General features: G+C 35.4%; 1 protein-coding gene across 1 annotated transcript; it reads left to right on the forward strand.

The window, feature by feature from the left end:
• The first annotated feature begins 2,660 nt into the window (after positions 1-2,660).
• LOC110627597 lies at positions 2,661-6,516 on the forward strand. The gene is made up of 8 exons (XM_021773945.2): positions 2,661-3,074; positions 3,201-3,310; positions 3,532-3,697; positions 3,854-3,954; positions 4,681-4,753; positions 4,852-4,987; positions 6,004-6,168; positions 6,444-6,516. Exons 1-8 carry the CDS (start codon positions 2,939-2,941, stop codon positions 6,514-6,516), a joined length of 960 nt encoding a protein of 319 aa, XP_021629637.1. The 5' UTR covers positions 2,661-2,938.
• Positions 6,517-23,046: the final 16,530 nt, after the last annotated feature.

Genomic DNA, 23,046 nt, shown 5'->3' on the forward strand with positions numbered 1-23,046 from the left:
CACATTAGCTATTTATTTGTATATTTATTTCATTTCCTATTATTTTGAATGCCTAATACTTGTTACTTGTGATGAAGCAGTATGAATTATTTAGAGTACATATTCAATGGGTTGATAAGGAATGCTTGATACTTTCTTATGATTAGAGTTTAATTTTTCTCGTTTTAACCAACGGAAAAAAGGAACCATTTAGTAGCATCAATAGTAAAATTTAAGTTTTTTCACAGAAAAATATAACATTTTAGGCTCAATTTTTTTCAATAGTTTTGATATTTTTTAAATTTAAAAAAATTAATCAATAGAAAATATTTTTTTATCAAAAGAAAATATTTTTTTCTTCTTTCATAAAATTCAATATTAATATTAATTCAATGAACACGTACTCATGACATAAAAGCTTCTATTTATAGTGGGGTAATGAATATGAATTTATTTATTAACTCAAATATGAATTTTTATTTCAAGTTTGGAGACAACCCTACACCACCCAAGCTACCTTCTTTGAAATTGAGTCAGTGAAACTTTTAGTACGCCTACATTAAATAATATTATAAAAGAAATGAAAGATAAATTTCCTGAAAAACTATTAGATAAAGAAAAAATTCAAAATTGTATTTAAAATTGATTTTAAAGTTAAGCATGATGTTGGTGAATGGATGAACAAGGGTACCTGAAATTATGAGAAATTAATTCAATTGTATAGTGAAGATAAAGCTATTAGAGAAATAACGCCAAGGAAAACATACAATAAAAAAGAATAATATTTCAAATTAATATTGAGACTGCAATTAATTTCCCGTATAAGTAAAAAGGCCAAGAATTGATGATGACTTTTAATTTCTGAAAAATGAAGATTCAATTGAATTGCATCTTTTTCTCACTCAAACTTGAATTGCTTAGAGCTTTGCAAGGATCCAACATGGAGTCTTTGCATGTTTTGAAATCCGATGTGATTGTACTAGTTGACGCTAATACATTACAAGATGAAATGGACTTGAAAATGTGCAATGCATAACACATGGGGAGTTGGACACATGGACCAATTAAAGCCATTGATCCTGATCTTGTGTATGTTCTATTTACATAGCAAGAAAAGGGTATGTGGAGGTTGCATTTGTATATAGCAATCTGGTACTCTTGTGCGAATCCACTGAAAAATCTGGGTCATGATTATAACAGTACCTTTCAATTTGGTACCAAAAGTCGGCAAATCATGGGCAATTAAAAGAATCTGGGAACACATCCTGGCCATTATAGGTCTACAAGCAAACCGCCGGCAACTAGCAGTTTTTCCATGGGTTCAACAAAAAAAAAATTTAGAGGGTTAGGCTTTAAGTTCAGGTACAATAATCTTTTTGAAGTCTTTTAAATTTTCTTTATGAATATAATTGTCATTTGGATAATATTTAACGATAAATTAATCAAAACCTATAACTTAATTATTATCAAAATTGAAGTGATAAATTAATTTGTGTGTTTGATCATAGCTCAAGACTTCATTATAAATTACCCTTTATTTTAAATAAAAGCAGTGCATGATATAGTAAAATTTAATTTTTTTAGAGAAATTACTTTTTAATCCTTGAGATATAGTATAATTAATAAATTTACCACTCTATTTTTAAAACATAATACTTTCGTCTTTGATATTTAATTCCGTCAAAATTTAAGATCTCTCTGTCAAAATTTTTTATTAATTCAATAATTTTCACTTGATTAAAAAAAAGAGAATAAATATAATTTTAAAAATATCCTTATCAATAATAAAATAAAAAAAATTACTATTTAATCTCTATAGTATGAAAAAATTTGCTATTTAATCCCTCAAATTTAAAAGATATATTAAAATGTCCTAAACATTTTAAAAAGTCTACCCGACGTTTCTCTATTAATTTTATCATTAAATATTTTACTATTTAGTTTCTATAGTTTAGAAAAAATTATTAGTTGATCCTTCAAATTATTAAAAAGTTTACTAATTAGTTCTTTCATATCAGAGGTATTTTAAATTTTTTTAGTTCTTTCATATCAGGGATATTTTAATTTTTTTTTTATAATACTTAACAATTAAAATTAGCAGAAAGACTAACTAGTAAACTTTTTAAAATATTAAAAACGTTTTAATAAATTTTTCAAACAACAAGCAGTGATCGATAGCGAGCGCCATCACAAAAATAATTTCTATTGAGTTTTAACTTTTTATTTTTAATAATTTAAATTTTATATATTTTAATTTTTATTATTTTTGCTGAATTTGAATATTAAATTTATTGAAATTTTTATTTGTTTATGGAGATTAAGTTTGAAATTTTCTTTCTTAAATTTTGACAAAATTAAACTTTAGAGACTAAAATATTGAATTAAAAAAATAGAATAATAAATCTGTTAATTATGTAATATTTTAGAGACGAAAATATATATATTTTTTCAATTATTTGAGGAAGAAATCTATAAATTTATAGAAATTAAATTTCAAAAATTAAAGTGTTGAGTTTTTGAAATGGTAGTTCGGTTATTTTTTATGTAACTATTGGTATTTTTTATGAAAAAATCTCTAATTTTGACGGAATTAAATTTCAAAGATAAAAATTTGGAATTCTAAAAATAAAAAAACGAATCCATTAATTATGCTATATATCTCACAAATTAAGAAATATATTTTTTTTAATCTTTATAAATAAAACGATTAGTAGAAATTTGTCTGTGATATAAATTAAATAGTAAATAATAATATTTTATAAAAAAAGTAAATAATAATAAATACTAATCTTTAGAACCGGTCTTCCCCTGTGTTCTGATCTCCCATGCAAATTCGCATCAAAGAGCGGTGGAATCACATGAATTCCCTTCGCAAATCCTTCATTTTAATACTTCTACAATTAGTTCAGACATCCATTTGCTGTTATGATCTGAACATTGTTCAGAAATTTAAACAAAAATGGAGTGGACGGCGGTGCAACATCTTGATCTACGGCATGTAGGTCGAGGTTTTCATAGACCATTGCAGCCTCATGCTGCTGCATTTCATCCAACACAAGCCCTTATTGTCGTCGCTATCGGTACCTACATAAATGGTATGAATTTCTAATCATTTACTTTATTTTCATATTGGTTTAGATTTGAATTTGTTCATTTGTTATCAAGCTCGATATGTGCTTTCCACATTTTATTTATTTAAATCCTTATGTGTGTGTTTGCAGAATTTGATGCATTAACAGGAAGCAGACTCTCTACAATTGACATTGGAGCACCTGTTGTGCGAATGTCTTATAGCCCTACTAGTGGCCATGCAGTGATTGCTATCTTAGAGGTGTTTTTTTTTTTGAGAAAAAAAAATTATGTGGTAGTTTAGATTATGGAGATATTGTCGTTTTAATTTCTTGAAAAATTTGAGGAACTGCTATGAATTTCTGATTATAATGTCCATAATATATGTTTTTCTACGTGTAATAGCACTTGCATATTTGAATATTCTTAAGCAGTAAGTATAAAGTTGTTTGTTTGTGTTAATGCGTGTCTTTCACTTTGTAGGATTGTACAATTCGTTCTTGTGATTTTGATAATGAGCAAACTTGTGTATTGCATTCACCTGAAAAGAGAATGGAACGTATTTCTGTTAATACAGAAGTCAATTTCGCTTTGACTCCTCTCCAGCCTATTGTTTTCTTTGGTTTCCATCGAAAGATGAGTGTAACTGGTTGGTTGGTTTGCTTCTTTCTTTAGCAGTATCATGCACTACGATGCATCCCTTTTCTTTAGAAATTTCTTCCTAATTTCCAGCTACATCGCACATTGTATTTTATGATACCTTTTCTAGTAGTTCTTCTTAACTCTGCATTGTTCTGCAATGAAGTTGTTGGAACTGTTGAAGGGGGAAGGGCAGCAACAAAAATAAAGACAGACTTGAAGAAACCTATAGTAAAGCTTGCTTGCCATCCACGCCTCCCTATCCTGGTAGGCTGGTGCCCCGTTTATTTACTATAAGCTGTAAATTGATTTTGATTACTTCTATTGATTTTTCTGTGAGGCTATAGTTTGGATTTAGACTAGATTGAGACTGATCATAATCCTTGCTGTTAGTGAAAAAAAAAAAGTAATAATCTGGCAATGCAATGGAATAGGGAAAAGGTTATCCAAGTTCATATTTGTTAACAGATGATTTAGGATCCAATAATATGTGTCAAATTGTGTTATGTTGTAGAATAAGTTACTATCCTTCTTTTTGTAAACATTGAAATGACATATTTGATAATAAAAGGGTACGGTTTCCCAAACTCTGCAGAATAAAATAGACAATGGGAAACTATCCTTTGAGCCATGTAATATCAATTCATAAAATGTTAAACATGAAATAATTACTTTTCTTGGTATTTGTTAGAAGACCTGATGAAGGGATTTGATGAGAAATTTTGATAAGATGATATTGCTTTGTGAGGAAGTGATACAACAACAATACAAAGCACTAGATTGCAAATGCTCTTTAGAGACATGGTACTGCAACATGGAATGAAGTACAAAAGAGTTATAGTTTTGTAAATTTACTTATCATTTTCTGATTTATCAGATCAGATTGGAATGAGATTTGAGGCATACCAAATACTTTGTCCAGGCTTTCTTCACTTCGTTTTTCATGAATATTTTTAGCAACCATTTTGTTTAACCTTGTATTATTTCCTTCAGTATGTGGCTTATGCAGATGGTTTGATTCGTGCTTACAACATTCATACGTATGCTGTTGCATATACACTACAAGGTGAGATGTAGATAATACTGATTTTTTTTCAAACTTTCAATATTCCCTTTTCAAAGTAAATAATATTAAAAATTTTCTTTCTTGGGTTTTCATTGCAGTTGATAATACAATTAAGCTTATTGGTGCTAGTGCATTTGCTTTTCATCCTACATTAGAGTGGATTTTCATTGGTGATAGACGCGGTACACTTTTGGCATGGGACGTCTCAACTGATAGACCTAGTTTGATTGGGATGTGAGTTGTTTCTAATTTACTATTCATCATTTTATGTTACATATTTCAATGAATTTTAATTTTTTTCATATTTAATATCTTATTTTTGAATCAATCATATTCTTTACATTGGTGGAGTATAAAAACTAATTTTCATCTATCAAAATAAGAAAGAGGAGAGACTTGAGATGCTTCCTTTTGAGATAAGGTGGAAAATTGATACTATGTCAATTAATTAGTTAGTATACTCCAGCCATGCGACTTTGTGAATGATGGTGAATGTACAATCCACTGGAGGGCTAAGCTAATAAACAAGTGAAAAGGAATAAAACTCCACCACATGCACACACTATGTTTGATTTGTGACTTTATAATTTCATTTTTTTCTCTATCTTCTAATAAACTTTTGGAGAACCCTGGCAATCTAATTAGAAAGTGTACTTTTTATGAAAGCAAAAAATGATTACATAAATAGTATCTTGAGTGATTATGAGAGGATATCTTGTAGTTGTAATGATGGACAAATCTTCTAGTTAGGGCTTTGGAGCGAGTAAAGTTGTGCGGTTAATGTTAAGTTGGGGGTTTGGCTTTTTGAGGCCTTACACTATGTAACTTGTTGCAATCCTAGAATGCAGTGGATCTTGACTCGTGGTTTGGCTACTTAAAGGGTTAAATTTTTGTTTTCTGAGTGTAAGAACTACAAGGTACGATGTATGCAAATTACCCTTAATCTTAGGGGCTATTGTTTAGAGCAAAAGGAACATTCTTGGGCTCATGCCTGCGATGGTCTAGGATTGAGTTTTCAGAACAACCACTTGATGCAAAAATGTTGTAAAAGCAATACTTTTCATATTTTTCTATCTGAAGGCTTTACTTTGGTGGAGCCACTACTGGAGAAGACCTCATTACTTGCTGAGAATGCATTTGGGCTTTTGGTTCCTTTCACAATCTTCCTTATCATTGTTCTTGTCATGATTTTAGTTGTTATCATTACATTGTTTTCTTTTTTGGTAACAATATGTGCTATTACGTTGCAGCACACTAGTGGGTTCTCAACCAATCACATCAATTGCTTGGCTCCCAACTTTGCGATTACTTGTCACAGTTTCTAAGGATGGAACTCTACAAGTGTGGAAAACTCGCGCGTTTCTTAATCCTAATAGACCTCCAATGCAGGCAAATTTTTTTGAGTCTGCTGGTTGGTTCTTATCCTTCTATTTACTTTTCCTATTTTTCAGTATTTGTACTTCAGTTTCAAGAGAATGTTTAGTCTAGTTCATCTAATAATAAAGGAACATTTAATCTGATGACTTAGGCACACCATGAAAATTAAGGTGTTGTAGTTGGTGTAGATCTGAAATCTAGGAAAAAAAAAAAAAGAAAAGGATACTTAGGGTTTGCAAAATGGAACAATCAGGAATCAAAACAGGACAAGAAAATCTAAAAGTTTTGGACTTTTTGGGTCATTGGTATACAGGGTGAACGATATCCATGAAGAGAAAAAGGGTGTAGTGTTATTTTACATTGATTTGAAAGCTGGAAGGGCATAAAAAAATATGCATCTTTGGGAATTGCAAAATGATATAATTAGGGATCCATATAAGAGAAGGAAATCTAAAGGTTTTAGGGCTTTTTTCAAGGAGTGTTCTGCACTATGGATGATTCCCATGAACATTAATTCTTCAGATTTTTTGAGATTAATTTTGATGAAGGAAATTAAATACATCAATCAAAGATTGGTAGGACTTGGTGCAATAAAAAAAAAAGTCAATTTATGTGAAACTATTTGTGAAATCATAGAAATAAATGTTTGAGCTTCATGCCTAGAATTCCTTGGCCATCAGTCACATTTAAGTCACACCAACATTATGTACAACTAGCAATCCAAAAGAAGCACATTGGCTTGAAATGGTTTATATGTTTAATTATATTGACTAATTGATGATTGGAAGTGATGTGGAACCCTATGGCACAAACTTCAAATCCACACGCACAAGTAGATATGGAATCCAAAAATTTGATAAACTCACCTCCTATGGCACCTCACACTTAGAGAAGCTGAAACACCAATGATCGAAAGATTTAGATGAGAATCCGATAAACGCCACGATGAATAGTTGGATAAGTTAGCAAAGATTCTTAGTGCAATTGATGAAAGCAAATCATCACTCTCACTCAAAGCAATACACGCTAAAGGCATGAAAAAAAATTCTGAAAATTTAGATTCAATGTAAAGATCAACTGCTTGCTTGATGTTCCCGTCCCACATTGGGAGATTACGGAAAATCGAAATTGTATATAATAGCTAGCACGAAACTACTAAATAAGTTGGGTTAACCATTTTGGGTCAAGTGGAAAATGGGTCCAAAAGTTATTTGGGTCAGTTTGGGCCGGACTATTTCAATTGGTATCAGAGTCACCTTGGGTCAGAAAAATTGTGCAGGGCTAGTGGACCTGCGAGGAAAGGGCTACCCGTGTAAGACGAGGTGGAGCCGCCCGAGGTACTAGCGAACCACAATACCCGAGGGTCCGGTCCTGATTTAGCAATTGTATCCGATTCAGTTGCGACGAGAACATAGCAAAATTTAGTGGGTAGAGTGCAAAGATCAGCTGCTTGCTTGATGTTCCCGTCCCACATCGAGAGATTATGGAAAATCGGAATTGTATATAATAGCTAGCATGAAACTACTAAATAACATGGGTTAATCATTTTGGGTCAGGTGGAAAATGGGTCCAAAAGTTATTTGAGTCAGTTTGGGTCGGACTGTTTCATTCAAAGTTGCCTCTTACAAGTGTTTCTTATCCTTATATAGTAAGGAGAGAAAATAAAACCCTAAGACACTCTTCTTAGACCTGGCCGAACAACACACAAGATCCAAGCCCAATCACACTCTAAAATAACGCATCAAACACATAAGTATTAAAATATAAGCCCAAAACATGGTCCAACACTCTAAAACTTAAAAAATAAAATATGACCATAACACAAGCTCAAGCAAAGCTAAAATAAAACAAGTGTTTAAATAATAAAACATAGCAAGCCCATCATAACAATGCCGAATAAATTAGACAGCATTATCTCCATTACAAACCTTAAGCAAGGTGAGTAGCGTAGGTGTTTCTTCAAACTTCACGAGACATTTGCCAATGGCAAGCTCAGTCAATTCTTGTGTTACTTATTCTTGAATGTGTAAGTTCATAGCTGCTTCAAGCTTCTTAGCTTTGCTCCTTGTCACTGGTCCACTAGGAAGTACTAATGAATCCTTGCTTCCTTGATTCTCATGTGATTGTGTTTGCTGGTTTGTATCATTCCCTCCTTCCTCGAAAAGATTTGTCCTCAAATCTGCAACATGGTCAAAAGGAGACAAGTTAGACACATTAAAGGTAGCACTAACCCCATACTCACCTGGCAAGTTTATTTTATAAGTATTATCATTTATTCGCTCTAAGACTTGAAATGGACCATCACCAGGAGCATCCAACTTATTCTTCGTTTGATTTTGAAACACTTCCTTTCGGAAGTGCACCCAAATCCAATCACCAGGAACAAATACCACTTTCTTCCGTCCCCTATTTGCCCTTTCTGCATACGCCTTGTTCCTTTTCTCTATGTTAGACCGAGCCTTCTCATGTAAGGATTTCACCAATTTTGCCTTTTTAACACTATCTAAACTAGAGAGCTCGTGTAAAGGTAAAGGAACAAGATCAAGTACAGTCAGTGGGTTAAAACCATAAACAAGCTCAAATGGAGAAAACCCCGTGGAAGAATGTATGCTACGGTTTTATGCAAACTCAATGAAAGGCAAGCAATCTTCCCAAGTGTTCAAATTCTTACCCACTATAGCTCTAAGTAAGGTACCAAGAGTTCTATTCACCACCTCTGTCTGGTCATCTGTCTGTGGATGACAAGTAGTAGAATATAAGAGTTTAGTACCCAACTTTCCCCACAATACTTTTTAAAAATGTGAAAGGTACTTTGCATCTTTGTCTGACACAATTGTCATTGGCACTCCATGAAGTCGAACCACTTCCCTGAAGAACAAGTCAACTACACTGATGGCGTCATCCGTTTTATGGCAAGGAATGAAGTGAGCCATCTTGCTAAACCTGTAGACAACAATAAATATGCTATCTCTACCACACCTAGTCCTAGGTAAGCCAAGCACAAAGTCCATAGAAATATCCATCCGAGGTGAACTAGGAACAGGTAAAGGCATATAAAGACCATGAGGCATAGACTTAGACTTTGCCTGTCTACATGCAATACAAGAAGCGTACACTTTCTCAACATCTTTGCGCATAGAAGGCCAATAAAAATGCTCAAATAAGATGTCATAAGTCTTATGTACTCCCAAACCCTCGCAATGACATTCAAGTACAAGCAAATCACGCATAGAGCATCTAGGCACACATAATTTTTTACCCTTAAACAAGTAACCATCATGCCTATAAAAAGAGTTAAAAGCTCCATGCTCACAAGCCACAAACACATTGCTGAAATCAGCATCATTAATGTCCAAGTCCTTAACATGTTCAAAACCAAGCAATTTAGAACTTACCGCATTAATTAAAGCATACCTCCTAGACAAAGCATCTGCAACCACATTGTCTTTCCCATGCTTATACTTAATCACATATAAAAATTGTTCAATAAACTCAACCCACTTACCATGCCTCTTATTCAACTTGCCTTGTCCCTTCAAGTGCTTTAAGGACTCATGATCCGTATGTATCACAAACTCCTTGGGCAGGAGATAATGTTGCCAGACTTCCAGTGCTCTCACGAAGGCATACAGCTCCTTTTCATAGGTTGAATAATTGAGATGTGCTCCATTCAACTTCTCGCTGAAATAGGCTATTGGTTTCTTCTCTTGCATCAACACAACCCCAATACCTACGCCAAAAGCATCACACTTGATTTCAAAGGTTTTATCAAAGTTAGGTAAAGATAATATAGGAGCGAATGTTAACTTCCCTTTTAAGCAATCAAAAGCTTTCTGTTGCTCCTCTCCTCACTTGAACCCAACTTTCTTCTTGATAATTTCTGTGAGTGGTGCTGCAATCGTAGAGAAATCTCGCAAAAACCTCCTGTAAAAACTTGCAAGGCCATGACATGAAAGCTCCTCACAACTGAAATAGAGGGCTTTCTGCAAAATAAAGTTAAAAAATATATATATATTTCTTAAATCCTGGTTCGGGAAAAAATATTTCCCGGATCAGGGTGAATCAGGCCTCTACCGCACTTTATAAGTGCGGTAGAGAGTCGTTGACGAAAAATAAAATTTTTTTAAATTAAAAAAATTCTACCGCACTTTAAAAGTGCGGTAGAATTTTATTTATTTATTTTTTTTAAAATAAAAATTCTACCGCAAGCTAAAAGTGCGATAGAATGTTATACATATTTTGAGATGATTAAAATTAATTTCTGTAATTTTCAACATCTGAATCAATTTCTCAATTTTTATATTACCGCACTTTAGAAGTGCGGTAGTATTAGGGATTATTTAATATATATTATATTAATTTTATTTATTTATTTATATATAATTATAAAAATTATATTAATATTAATAATTTAATATAATTAAACTTTAATATAATAATGATTATATATAAATTTATTTTAATAATTAAAATTATATATATATATAACATTATAATTATATTTATTTAAATATAATACTATAATTATATTTATTTTAAAAATAATATCATATATTTTATATTTATTTATAGAATTTATTATTTTTATTAAAATTATATTTATAAATAAATAAATAAATATTTATGAATCATAAATGTATTTTTATATTTATCATAAATGTATTGTATTTATTTATTTATTTATAAATATAATTTTAATAAAAATAATAAATTCTATAAATAAATATAAAATATATGATATTATTTTTAAAATAAATATAATTATGGTATTATATTTAAATAAATATAATTATAATATTATATATATATATATAATTTTAATTATTAAAATAAATTTATATATGATCATTATTATATTAAATTTTAATTATATTAAATGATTAATATTAATATAATTTTTATTAATTATATATATATATTTCATATATAAATAAATAAATAAAATTAATATAATATATATTAAACAATCTCTGGTATTACCGCACTTTATAATTGCGGTAATATGAAAATTGAGTAATTGATTCAGATATCGGAAATTACAAGAATTAATTTTAATCATCTCAAAATTTGTATAACATTCTACTGCACTTTTAGCGTGCGGTAGAATTTTTTTAATTTAAAAAAATTTTATTTTTGAGTCAACGAACTCTCTTCCGCACTTTATAAGTGCGGTAGAGCCTACTGCACTTACCGCACTTATAAAGTGCGGTAGAGGCCTGATTTACCCTGATCTGGGAAATATTTTTTCCCAAACCAGGATTTAAGAAATATATATTTTTTTTAACTTTATTTTGCAAAAAGTCCTGAAATAGATTTAGGAATAGGCCACTCCTTTATAGCTTTCACCTTCTCTTCATCTACCTCAATTCCCTATGCACTCACAACAAAACCAAGGAAAACAAGTGTATCTATACAAAATGTGCATTTCTTAAGTTTAGCATACAAGCTCTCTTGCCTCAAAACATGCATAACCAACCTACCATGCTCAATATGTTCATCGAGAGACCTGCTATAGATCAAGATATCATCAAAATAAACAACTACAAATTTTTTCAAGTATGCACGCAACACATGGTTCATCAGCCTCATAAACGTACTAGGTGCATTCGACAAATCAAAATGCATAATTAACCATTCATATAAACCATACTTTGTCTTAAATGCAGTTTTCCATTCATCACCAGGTTTCATCCAAATCTGATGATATCTTCTCATAAGATCAATTTTTATAAAGTACTTAGTACCATGAAGCTCATCCAATATGTCATCTAGCCAAGGTATAGGATGCTTATATTTCACTATGATCTTGTTAACTGCTCTACAATCAACACAGATTCGCCAAGTGTCATCCTTTTTTGGAACAAACAGCATAGGAACAACACATGGAATTAAACTCTCTCTCACTAATCCCTTCTCCATAAGCTCGTCAACTTGCCTTTGCATCTCCTTTGTGTCCATTGGATTGCTTCAGTAAGCTGGTCTATTTGAGATGATAGAACCAGGTATGAAATCTATCTGATGCTCAATCCCTCTCAACGGTGGCAATCCACTAGGTAGCTTATCTAGAAAGACATCAGTGAATTCTTGCATCGTAGACATAAAATTAGAAGGCAAAGAAGAAAGGTTAATATCAGTGTCAGCAAATAAAATCTCCTTAGACCTTATAAGCAACACGGGCTGTCCTGAAGAAATAGCACTCCTAACCTCTCTCCCTCTCACATAAAATGTCTGTTTTGCCCTCCCCTCTTGCATCTTTTCTCTCACCAATTGGTCATTTATTGGTCTTGATTCTTTTTCAGCCTCTTTACCCTCAGCCTCACTCTTCTCTCATTTTTTCCGCAGAACTCAAGCTCTCATTCCCCTTTGTAGTCAAGGCCGAAGCCTCCCTCTCTCTTTCCAGCATCTTTATTTGATCAGCATATACCTCTTGAGGTGATAAAGGAGCGAGTATAACCTTCTTTCCTTCATGAGTGAAGGAGTATTTGTTATTGAACCCATCATGTTGCACCTTTCTATCATATTGCCATGGCTTACCTAATAACATATTGCTTGCTTGCATAGGTACCACATCACACAAGATTTCATCCTTGTACCTACCAATAGAAAATGGTACAACCACCTGGCGTGTAACCCTAACCTCACAATAATCGTTCAACCATTGCAATCTGTATGGCTTGGGGTGTTTAATAGAAGCCAAGCTCAATTTCTCCACCATATACACACTAGCCACATTTGTGCAACTATCCCTATCAATAATGAGAGTACACACTTTCCCATTAACTAAACACCTAGTGTGAAATATGTTTTTCCATTGTTCTAGGCTTTCTTCCTTAACCTGCATATTCAAAGCACGCCTAGCAACAAGCATCTCACCATGTTCAACAATCAACATATTATCAACAAACACATCCGAATCATTACAGTCATTATGAGCATCAATCAATTCAGTCATATCAGCATATATCTCATCATCACTATGATCAGAATCAGACACTACACCTCCATCAGCAGTTGCTATCATAACTCTCTTATTAGGACATTGAGATGCAATATGTCCTTTCCCCAAGCATTTAAAACATTTTATATCTCTACTAGGGTTAAAAGAGTTAGAATTACCTGACTGTTGCTTGTGATTCCCTTGAGAAGGTCCTTTGTTAGTGGAGACCGAATCTTTACCCCCTTGGATCGAGCTTTTGTAATCTTTCCTTTCTCCACTTCTATAGCCTTGAAATCCACTACCACTATTTGAGGGCTTGTTGTATGTGATTTTAAGGTTATTTTTGCCCTTGTGATGCCTTTCTATTTTCATTGCTTTATTAACTATATCCTCCATTGTATTGTATTATTACATGTTAAGTTCTTTAGCAATGTAGTGGTTAGGACCACCTAGAAACCTGGACATCAACATTTGCTCATCCTCCTCAATATGAGCCCGAGCCATCATCATCTCTATCTCCTTGTGGTATTCTTCTACACTCTTCCCCCTTGCACCAGTCTTGCCAACCTATTGTACAAATCCTTATAATAGTGCGAAGGAATGAATCTCTGGCGCATCAACTCTTTCAAGTATTCCCATGGTGGAACTGTCCTTAAGCCCTTATTCCTTCTAATGGATTTCAATTGATCCCACCAGAAAGAGGCATAACCCGTGAACTCAACAGTGGTGATATGAGACTTCTTCTCCTCAGTATAGTTATGACACTCAAATATTTGCTTAGTTTTTCTCTCCCATTCAATGTATTCTTCAGCATTGTTATTCCCTTTAAATTCAGAAACTTTCATCTTTATGGAGCTCAAGTCACCGTCAATTGTGTTGGTTTGGTATGTCTTGGTCTCATCATTTTTTCTGCCAAGTCTAGCATCTCCACCTCTATTCCACCCAACGCTAGTTCTATTACCTCCATGAACTTCACCTCTTCCCCTTCCTTGTCCAACATTATCTTTTGTATCATCAACTTCACCTCGGACTTGAGGTTCTCGGACTTGTGGTCTATCAGGGTTAAGAATTTGATGAGTCATTCTTGTAGAAGTGGAAGCCCGTGAAACTTTCAAACTCTCCACAGCTTCGGTCATTCTCTCAAGAGACCTATTGAGCCTTTGTAACTCACCACTAACTGACTTCTTAAAGAGCTTATAATCATTACCCATGTCCGATTCACTTTCATCAGTACTATCCACCACATTCTTATCTTTACTCATCCTACCTTAAATCAACAAAGAACAAAGAGAAATAGCAAATATGGTGTTAGAAATGAAAGCACTCAAGTGTTTGCATTCTTACCACTCTTTTGTTGATTCTTCAATTGCACTTCAGAATTTAAGGTCAACCAACCAACCACAAGGTGCATTTAAAGAAACAAAGAAGAAAACATAAAGAAAGAAGGAAGCGCGCAAAAACTAGAAAGAAGACACTGACAATTTGGAAAGTAACACACGAACAAGGTTTTATGCTACTTGAAAATTATTACCTAGAGTATAGATACAAGCAAACAATACTCTAACAATGTCAAGGAAGCAAAAGCAAGCTTAAACCACAAAAACAGAAACTTAGAATTCAAATGAAAATGAATCTAGACAAAAGTTTGAATTTAATTCACTTCAAAGCAAATTAAATATGGATATATTTAAATCGACCCAAAAAGGCAAGTATCAAAACTCCACAAATAGAATCAAAAAGAAAAAAAAATAAATTTCACTCAATTCAGCATCATGGACAAATTTTGTGGTCTTAAAGGAAGGATTTTATATCAAATCAATTTAGATGCAATTGCCTTAAATGTACACTTTAGAAAATAGGTAGAATTTCTTGTCTCTTAATCTAGATTCAACCCAATTCAAAATTGATTCTCATAAATTACAGCTGATGTGCTGAGATCCAAAGAATAGGGTTTTAATGTGCATGTAAGCTTGATCCTTCAAGGAGGGTACTCCTTTCCTCTCATTCTTTTCTTTTTGCTTGCCAGTGGCGCCTAACGGCCTCTCTGCTACAGTGACGTGACACTGACAATTTGGAAAGTAACACACGAACAAGGTTTTATGCTACTTGAAAATTATTACCTAGAGTATAGATACAAGCAAACAATACTCTAACAATGTCAAGGAAGCAAAAGCAAGCTTAAACCACAAAAACAGAAACTTAGAATTCAAATGAAAATGAATCTAGACAAAAGTTTGAATTTAATTCACTTCAAAGCAAATTAAATATGGATATATTTAAATCGACCCAAAAAGGCAAGTATCAAAACTCCACAAATAGAATCAAAAAGAAAAAAAAAATAAATTTCACTCAATTCAGCATCATGGACAAATTTTGTGGTCTTAAAGGAAGGATTTTATATCAAATCAATTTAGATGCAATTGCCTTAAATGTACACTTTAGAAAATAGGTAGAATTTCTTGTCTCTTAATCTAGATTCAACCCAATTCAAAATTGATTCTCATAAATTACCGCTGATGTGCTGAGATCCAAAGAATAGGGTTTTAATGTGCATGTAAGCTTGATCCTTCAAGGAGGGTACTCCTTTCCTCTCATTCTTTTCTTTTTGCTTGCCAGTGGCGCCTAACGGCCTCTCTGCTACAGTGACGTCTGTCTCTGTCAAGTGGGCCCGTATCATCAGGTGCCATACCTATGTCAGGCAACCATTTAATTTCTCCCAGTGCGCATGCGAATAGGGCTGCGAAAGGACAGGACTTGCCCATTCTCCCCATGTCTCCTTCTCGGGCCGGTTTCCTACTTACTGGGCTTGGGCCTGCGGACGACCCGGCCTGTCATTCATGCTAGATCCCGGGTCGAAGCCACTGGACAGGCCTGCCTAGGGGCGCTCCGAGCTCAGGGCCTGGTCTGCTCTCGTGGGCCCCGATTTAGCCCAAAGGGGGTGCGAGGCCCGACGGTTATCAACAGCCATCGATTGAGATAGGTAAGGCAATATAGATGAAATAGGAAGCGTATCACAATTTCAGCCACATCAAGATAAGTAAAGCAAAGATGATTTTTTTTTATGGATTTCGAATTTTTCTTTAAAAAAAGATTAGGTAATGATTCATAATCAAGAAGGTGCAGCCATGGACACACAAACTTCATCGAAATCAACAAGGAAGAAAAGAAAAACTAAAAAACCCTAAAACTTAAGATAAATCAAAATTTACCACATTTTGGCTCTGATACCAACTGACGTGGAACCCTATAGCACAAGCCTCAAATCCACACGCACAAGTAGATATAAAATCCAAAGATTTAATAAACCCACCTCCTATGGCACCCCACACTTAGAGAAGCTGAAATACCAATGATCAAATGATTTAGATGAGAATCCGACAAATGCCACAACGAATAGTTGATCAGTGTTAAAGGAAGTAAATATGTTAATATATGAAGTAAATATTGATAGATGGATTAGTTGCTTAATCTTAGGGATTGTATAATCATAGGCTTGATTTTCCTTCCTGCTTAGATACCGTCTCTCATGTATAAATAGGTTGTAATCTCTATTGTGAAATACAACAAATATTATCCTTCTACATGGTATCAGAGCCATTCTCATAGAGATTTTTTTTCTTTTTTCTCTCGTTAAGTTTTAAAAATTTTTTTTGGAGACTTAGGGCTCCGTTCATTTTGGTTATCCATAAAGGGTAACATTTGGATCTCACTATCGCTGGAGTCGCCACACCGACCCCTTGTCCGATCTGAGGTTTGTTTGCCGTTCGGGTGTTGGGTGGAGGTGTTTTTTTGCACTGTTCATATCCGGGTACTGTTCATCGGCACTGTTCATCGGCACTGTTCACGGGTACTGTTCATCGGTACTGTTCATGGGTACTGTTCTTCTGATCCTTTGTTATTTTGATTGTTTTTGGGTTGGTTGTCCTGATGGCTGAAGTTAAACCACTGTAATTGATGTGATTCCTGTGATGACTAAAATCACGGAACACAAATTAAATGGATCTAATATTTTAGATTGGAGTAAAACTATCCGTATTTATTTATAAAGTATTGCAATGGATGATCATCTTACCAAGGATCCTCCAACTGATGAAACTCGTAGAGATTGGATGAGGGATGATGATCATTTGTTTCTATAGATTCGAAATTCTATTCATAGTGAGGTGATTGGTCTTATTAATCACTGTGAATTTATTAAAGAATTAATGGAGTATTTGGAATTTCTGTATTCTGGCAAAGGGAATATTTCCCGTATTTATGATGTGTGTAAGGCGTTTTACCGAGCCGAGAAAAATGATAGAACTTTGACATCCTATTTTATGGATTTTAAAAAAGTTTATGAAGAACTTAATGTATTGATGCTCTTTAGTACAGATGTGAAAACTCAACAAGCTCAATGAGAGCAAATGGCTGTTATGAGGTTTCTTGCAGGTACTCCAGAGTTTGAGACAACTAAATCTCAGATTCTTTCTAACTCTGAAATATCATCGTCACATGATGTGTACACTAGGGTATTGCATACATAATCTCCAATTCCTTCACACCCCACTAGTGCCCTTGTTAGCCGCAATGACAGTGGCAGACAGAATAATAGAGGTGGGCAAAGGGGAGGTTTTAATGGTGGTAAAAGATCTCAGCGTTCTGGGAAAACAGGTTCTACTTCTGACTCGGGAGGAATCATTTGTTATTACTGTCGCGAACCTGGACATACTAAGAAGACATGTCAAAAACTACAGAATAAGAATCAGCGCACACAAATAGCGCATATGGCGGTTGAGGCCCCTTCAGATTAGGGGATTTTGATATCTGAAGATGAGTATGCACAATTCACCCAATACCAGGCATCTCTGAAATCCTCTAATTCCTCCTCTATCACTGCAATTGTGCAGTCAAGTAACTCTACTGCATGTCTTGTGTCTTCATCCTCCAAATGGGTTATTGATTCTGGTGCTACAGATCATATGTCAGGTAATTCTACCCTTTTGTCCAATCTTGAGTCTCATGCATCGACTTCTTATGTTACTCTTGCTGATGGTACTAAATCTTTTGTCATGGGTTCTGGTCATGTCAACTTAACCCCTTCTCTTTCTATATCCTCTGTGTTATGTCTCCCTAAGTTCGCATTTAATTTGCTTTCTGTTAGTAAACTCACTCGTGCATTGAATTGTTGTGTCTCATTCTTTCCTGATTACTATATTTTTCAGGATCTTTCGACAGAGCAGATTATTGGTAGAGGGCGTGAGTCAGAGGGTCTCTACGTCTTGGATCAACAACTACCTAGATCACTTGCATGTTCCACGCGTTTAACACCTTTTGATGTTCATTGTCGTTTAGGGCATCCTTCTCTCTTGGCTTTGAAGAAGTTATATCCACAGTTTCATTCTTTGTCTCTTTTAGATTGTGAGTCTTGTCAATTTTCCAAACATCATCGTTTGCCTTCAGTATCTCGAGTCAATAAACGGGCTTCGTCCCCCTTTGAGTTAGTACATTCAAATGTTTGGTGTAACGACCCGGAAGCTGGACCGCTACCGGCGCTAGGATTCAGATCGACTTAAGGTCGCCGGGACCCGTAGCAAGCCTACTATACATCCTGTACATCTGATAAAATCCCATACATGATCATACATTTTCATAAAAACTTAAACTTTTCATACACCAAGCTTGACCTGTGCATGCACCATAACTGTAAACATACAAACCCCATACTAGAGCCCTCATCAAATGCTCTAGTTGGGTCAACATTACATACATCAAGCTTGGTTCAACATAAATCATCATTAAAACATTAACATAAGATCATGTACAAAAAGGGATTAACCATTCATTAGGGCCAAGCAATATACTAATCCTCATTACATCACTGTACAATACCTTACATTATTTTACATATCATGTCCACTACTAATCTATTACATACACATAGCTTTTACCCTTGACGACTTCCCGATCTATCCTGAACCTGCAAAACTGGGGGTTAGGGGAAAAGGGTAAGCTACAAGAGCCTAGTGAGCAGAACAATAAAAACAGTTTGTAAACATATGCCATCATGAAATGCATCACATCACAAACAATTCACATTACGGATGGATTTGTCACCAATAACCCTCTACATAGTCCAATTGTGCCAAGGGCGTAGTGCAGGCCACACCTGGTCTTTCTCTTACATATACATATCATAACATTATCCAACCATGCCGGGGGCGTAGTGCAGGCCACACCCGGACTTTCTCTTATATAATGCCAGGGGCGTAGTGCAGGCCACACCTGGTCTTCCACATCATAACATAGCATATCATATCGAGGGCTAATGGATCATCCAATATCCATCCACATCAACAGCAAATTATGCAATGCATCATATTCGTGAATTCTAATGCAACAACCTATAAGCATGGCAATCGTGATGCATGAACATGCTTAAAAGCTTAGTTACTTTTAAAAATGAAAAGTAGTTCTGTTCTATTCACCTCTGGCTGACTCGGAAACAGCTAACACTGCTGGCCTCCTCGGTTTCTGGGGTCCGAACATACACAGGTGGACTCAAATGAGGGACCAAACAAACTCTAACATGACTCTAAACAACTCCTCAAAACCCCCCTAAAACATCATAAAACATTCATAGAAAACATGCAAAGGAAGGCTGAACAGGGGACTTTCGGCGGCCAAAGGTCCCTCCAGAGCCAAAAGTCAAGCACTTTCGGGGGCAGGGTTCGGCGGCCGAAGGTGCTTCCAGAGCCGAAAGTCACAACCTTCGGGGGCAGGTTCGGCGGTCGAAACTCCCCTCCAAAGCCGAAGGTCCAAACTTTCGGGGGCGAGCTTAGGCGGCCAAAATTGCCTCCACAGGCAGGTTCGGCGGCCGAAATGGCTTCGGCGGCCGAACCTGGGCTCTCCCAAAGGGCAGAACCCGATTTTGCCTTGCATATCCAACCACCCACAACAACCCAACATGCATCAAACTATACTAAAACATGCATAAACACATTTCCAAGCATATAGGGGCATAAAACTAACCTATACCCCAACAAACATCACATTTAGCATACATTTAACATTTAACTAACATAAACCCTAATATTTTACACCTAGCCTAAACATGCATCAAAACCCTTAACCCCTTCTTAAAACTTTCTTAAAACATCATAAAAGGCGTGGATTGACACTTACCTCTTGAAGATCGAGAGGAGATGCGATCCTAAACTCGGAGATATGGAGGAACGAGCTCCGGGGGTCTCCAAGCTTCAAAACTTTGATCTTTAGCTCAAAAGCTTCAAAACAAGATGAAGGCTTGTCAAAAACTTGAAAGATTTGAAGGAAAACATAAAATCGACCAAAGGAAGGCGAAATCTCACCTATGCCCGAAAATAGAGAGAGAAAACTCGCCCATTTTTGGACATAGAGCCTTTTATAGGTGGCTGGCCAGACCACCTTCGGGGCCAAAGGTGCTTCCGCAAGAGCACCATGTTCGGCGGCCGAACCTGGACTCTTCCTCCATGGTGTTTTCTTTCAAAAACTCATTTTCTTTCTTCATTAAAACTATAAAAACATATAAAAACATTTTATAAAAACATATTTTACCCTTCTAGAGGGTTTCGACATCCGAGATTCCGCCGGAAAGTAAGAATTCCGATGTCGGGGTCTAGCCGGGTATTACATTTAGAGTCCTTGTCCTACTGTGTCTAAGTGTGGCTTTAAGTACTTTGTTGCTTTTGTTGATGACTTCTCTCGTACTACTTGGCTATTTTTAATGAAGAGTCATTCAGAATTATTTTCTATCTTTTGTGCGTTTTATGCTGAAATCCAAACTCAATTCAATGTTTCCATTCGTATATTGCAAAGTGATAATGCTAAAGAGTATCTCTCTGGGGAATTTCAATCTTATTTGTTATGAAAAGGGATTTTTCATCAGTCTTCTTGTGTTGACACTCCTTCACAAAATGGAGTTGCCGAAAGAAAAAATCGTCATCTTCTTGAAGTAGCTAGAGCCCTCTTATTCCAAATGAAAGTACCTAAATGTTTTTGGGCTGATACTGTATCCACTGCTTGTTTTTTGATTAATCGCATGCCTTCCTCCATCTTTCATGGTGATATCCCTTATAATATTTTATTTCCCACTAAATCTTTGTTTCCTATTGAGCCACGTATCTTTGGGTGTACTTGTTTTGTTCGTGATGTTCGTCCACAGGTTACTAAATTGGATCCCAAATCACTCAAATGTGTCTTCCTTGGCTACTTTCGACGTCAAAAAGGGTATCGTTTTTCTCCTGATCTGAATTGGCATCTTGTGTCTGCAGATGTAACATTCTTTGAGTCCACTCCGTTTTTTCCGCCATCATCTGTTTATAACACCCAAGGTGAGGAAGATGACCTCTTGTTATACACTGTTCGCTCTCTGTCTCCTCAGACTACTCCTACACCTTTCACTCATGTGCCAGGTCGCCCTCCCATCTTTCATATGTATTCCAGACGCTTAGAGGACTCTGACTCCGCTCCGCTACCCGCTTCTTCGTCGACAGATCCTGCTCCCACTGATCCTTCACTGTCTGATTTGGATTTGCCCATTGCTCCTCGCAAAGGTAAACGTACTTGCACTTATCCTATTTCAGCTTGTGTCTCTTATGATCAATTATCCTCTTCTTCTCGCTGTTTTTCCACTGCTTTAGATTCTATTTCAGTTCCCAAAACTGTTATTGAGACTTTGTTCCATCCTGGTTGGCGTACTGCAATGGAAGAGGAAATGATGGCCCTTGACACTAATGGTACTTGGGAGTTGATGTTCTTGCCCCCAGGAAAGCGAGCTATTGGGTGCAAATGGGTATTTGCAGTGAAAGTAAATCCTGATGGATCTGTTGCTCACCTCAGGGCCCGTTTAGTGGCCAAAGGTTATGCACAAACTTATGGAGTTGACTATTCTGATACATTTTCCCCAATTGCCAAGCTCGCATCTGTTCGATTGTTTATTTCCTTAGCAGCTACACATGATTGGCCTTTGCATCAACTAGATATTAAAAATGCTTTTCTTCATGGTGATCTTCAGGAGGAGGTCTATATTGAGCAACCACTTGGTTTTGTTGCTTAGGGGGAGTCAGGCAAGGTTTGTAGACTTTGAAAATCCCTTTATAGCTTGAAACAGAGTCCTCGGACATGGTTTGGCAGGTTTAGTGAGGTGGTCCAACAGTTTAGAATGAAGATGAGTAAGTGTAATCACTTAGTATTTTATAGAAATTCTGATAGCGGAGTAATTCTGCTTGTAGTATATGTGGATGATATCGTTATCACAGGAAGTGACATTACTGGCATCACATCCCTAAAAGAATTTCTTAAAACACAGTTTCATACAAAGGATTTGGATTCATTGAAATATTTCTTCGGAATCGAAGTTATGCGGTGTAAGAAAGGTATCTTCTTATCTTAAAGAAAATATGTCCTTGATTTGTTAGCAGAAACAAGAAAATTGGGTGCTAAGCCTTGTAGTGCCCCAATGACCTCTAACCTTCAACTTACCACAGAAGACAGTGAGCCATTTGCAGATCCTGAAAGGTATAGAAGATTAGTTGGCAAGCTGAATTATTTGATGGTGACTCGCCCTGATATTGCATATTCAGTGAGTGTGGTAAGTCAGTTTATGTCCTCTCCTACTGTTGCCCAGTGGGATGCTTTGGGACAGATTCTTTGTTACCTTAAAGGGGGCCCAGGGCGAGGCCTATTCTATGGTAACCATGGGCACTCAAATATTGAATGCTTTTCTGATGCTGAGTGGGCAGGCTCGAAGGTTGATAGGAGGTCAACTACTGGGTATTGTATTTTTGTGGGAGGTAACTTGGTCTCATGGAAAAGTAAGAAGCAAAATGTGGTCTCCCGTTCTAGTGCTGAATCTGAATATCGAGTCATGGCACAAGCCGTTTGTGAAATCTTGTGGGTATGTCAACTATTGGAAGAATTTGGGTTCTCAAATTCGGTGCCTGCTAAGTTATGGTGTGAT

The sequence above is a fragment of the Manihot esculenta genome, chromosome 12 (genome assembly GCF_001659605.2).
Source record: "Manihot esculenta cultivar AM560-2 chromosome 12, M.esculenta_v8, whole genome shotgun sequence".
NCBI lineage: Eukaryota > Viridiplantae > Streptophyta > Magnoliopsida > Malpighiales > Euphorbiaceae > Manihot > Manihot esculenta.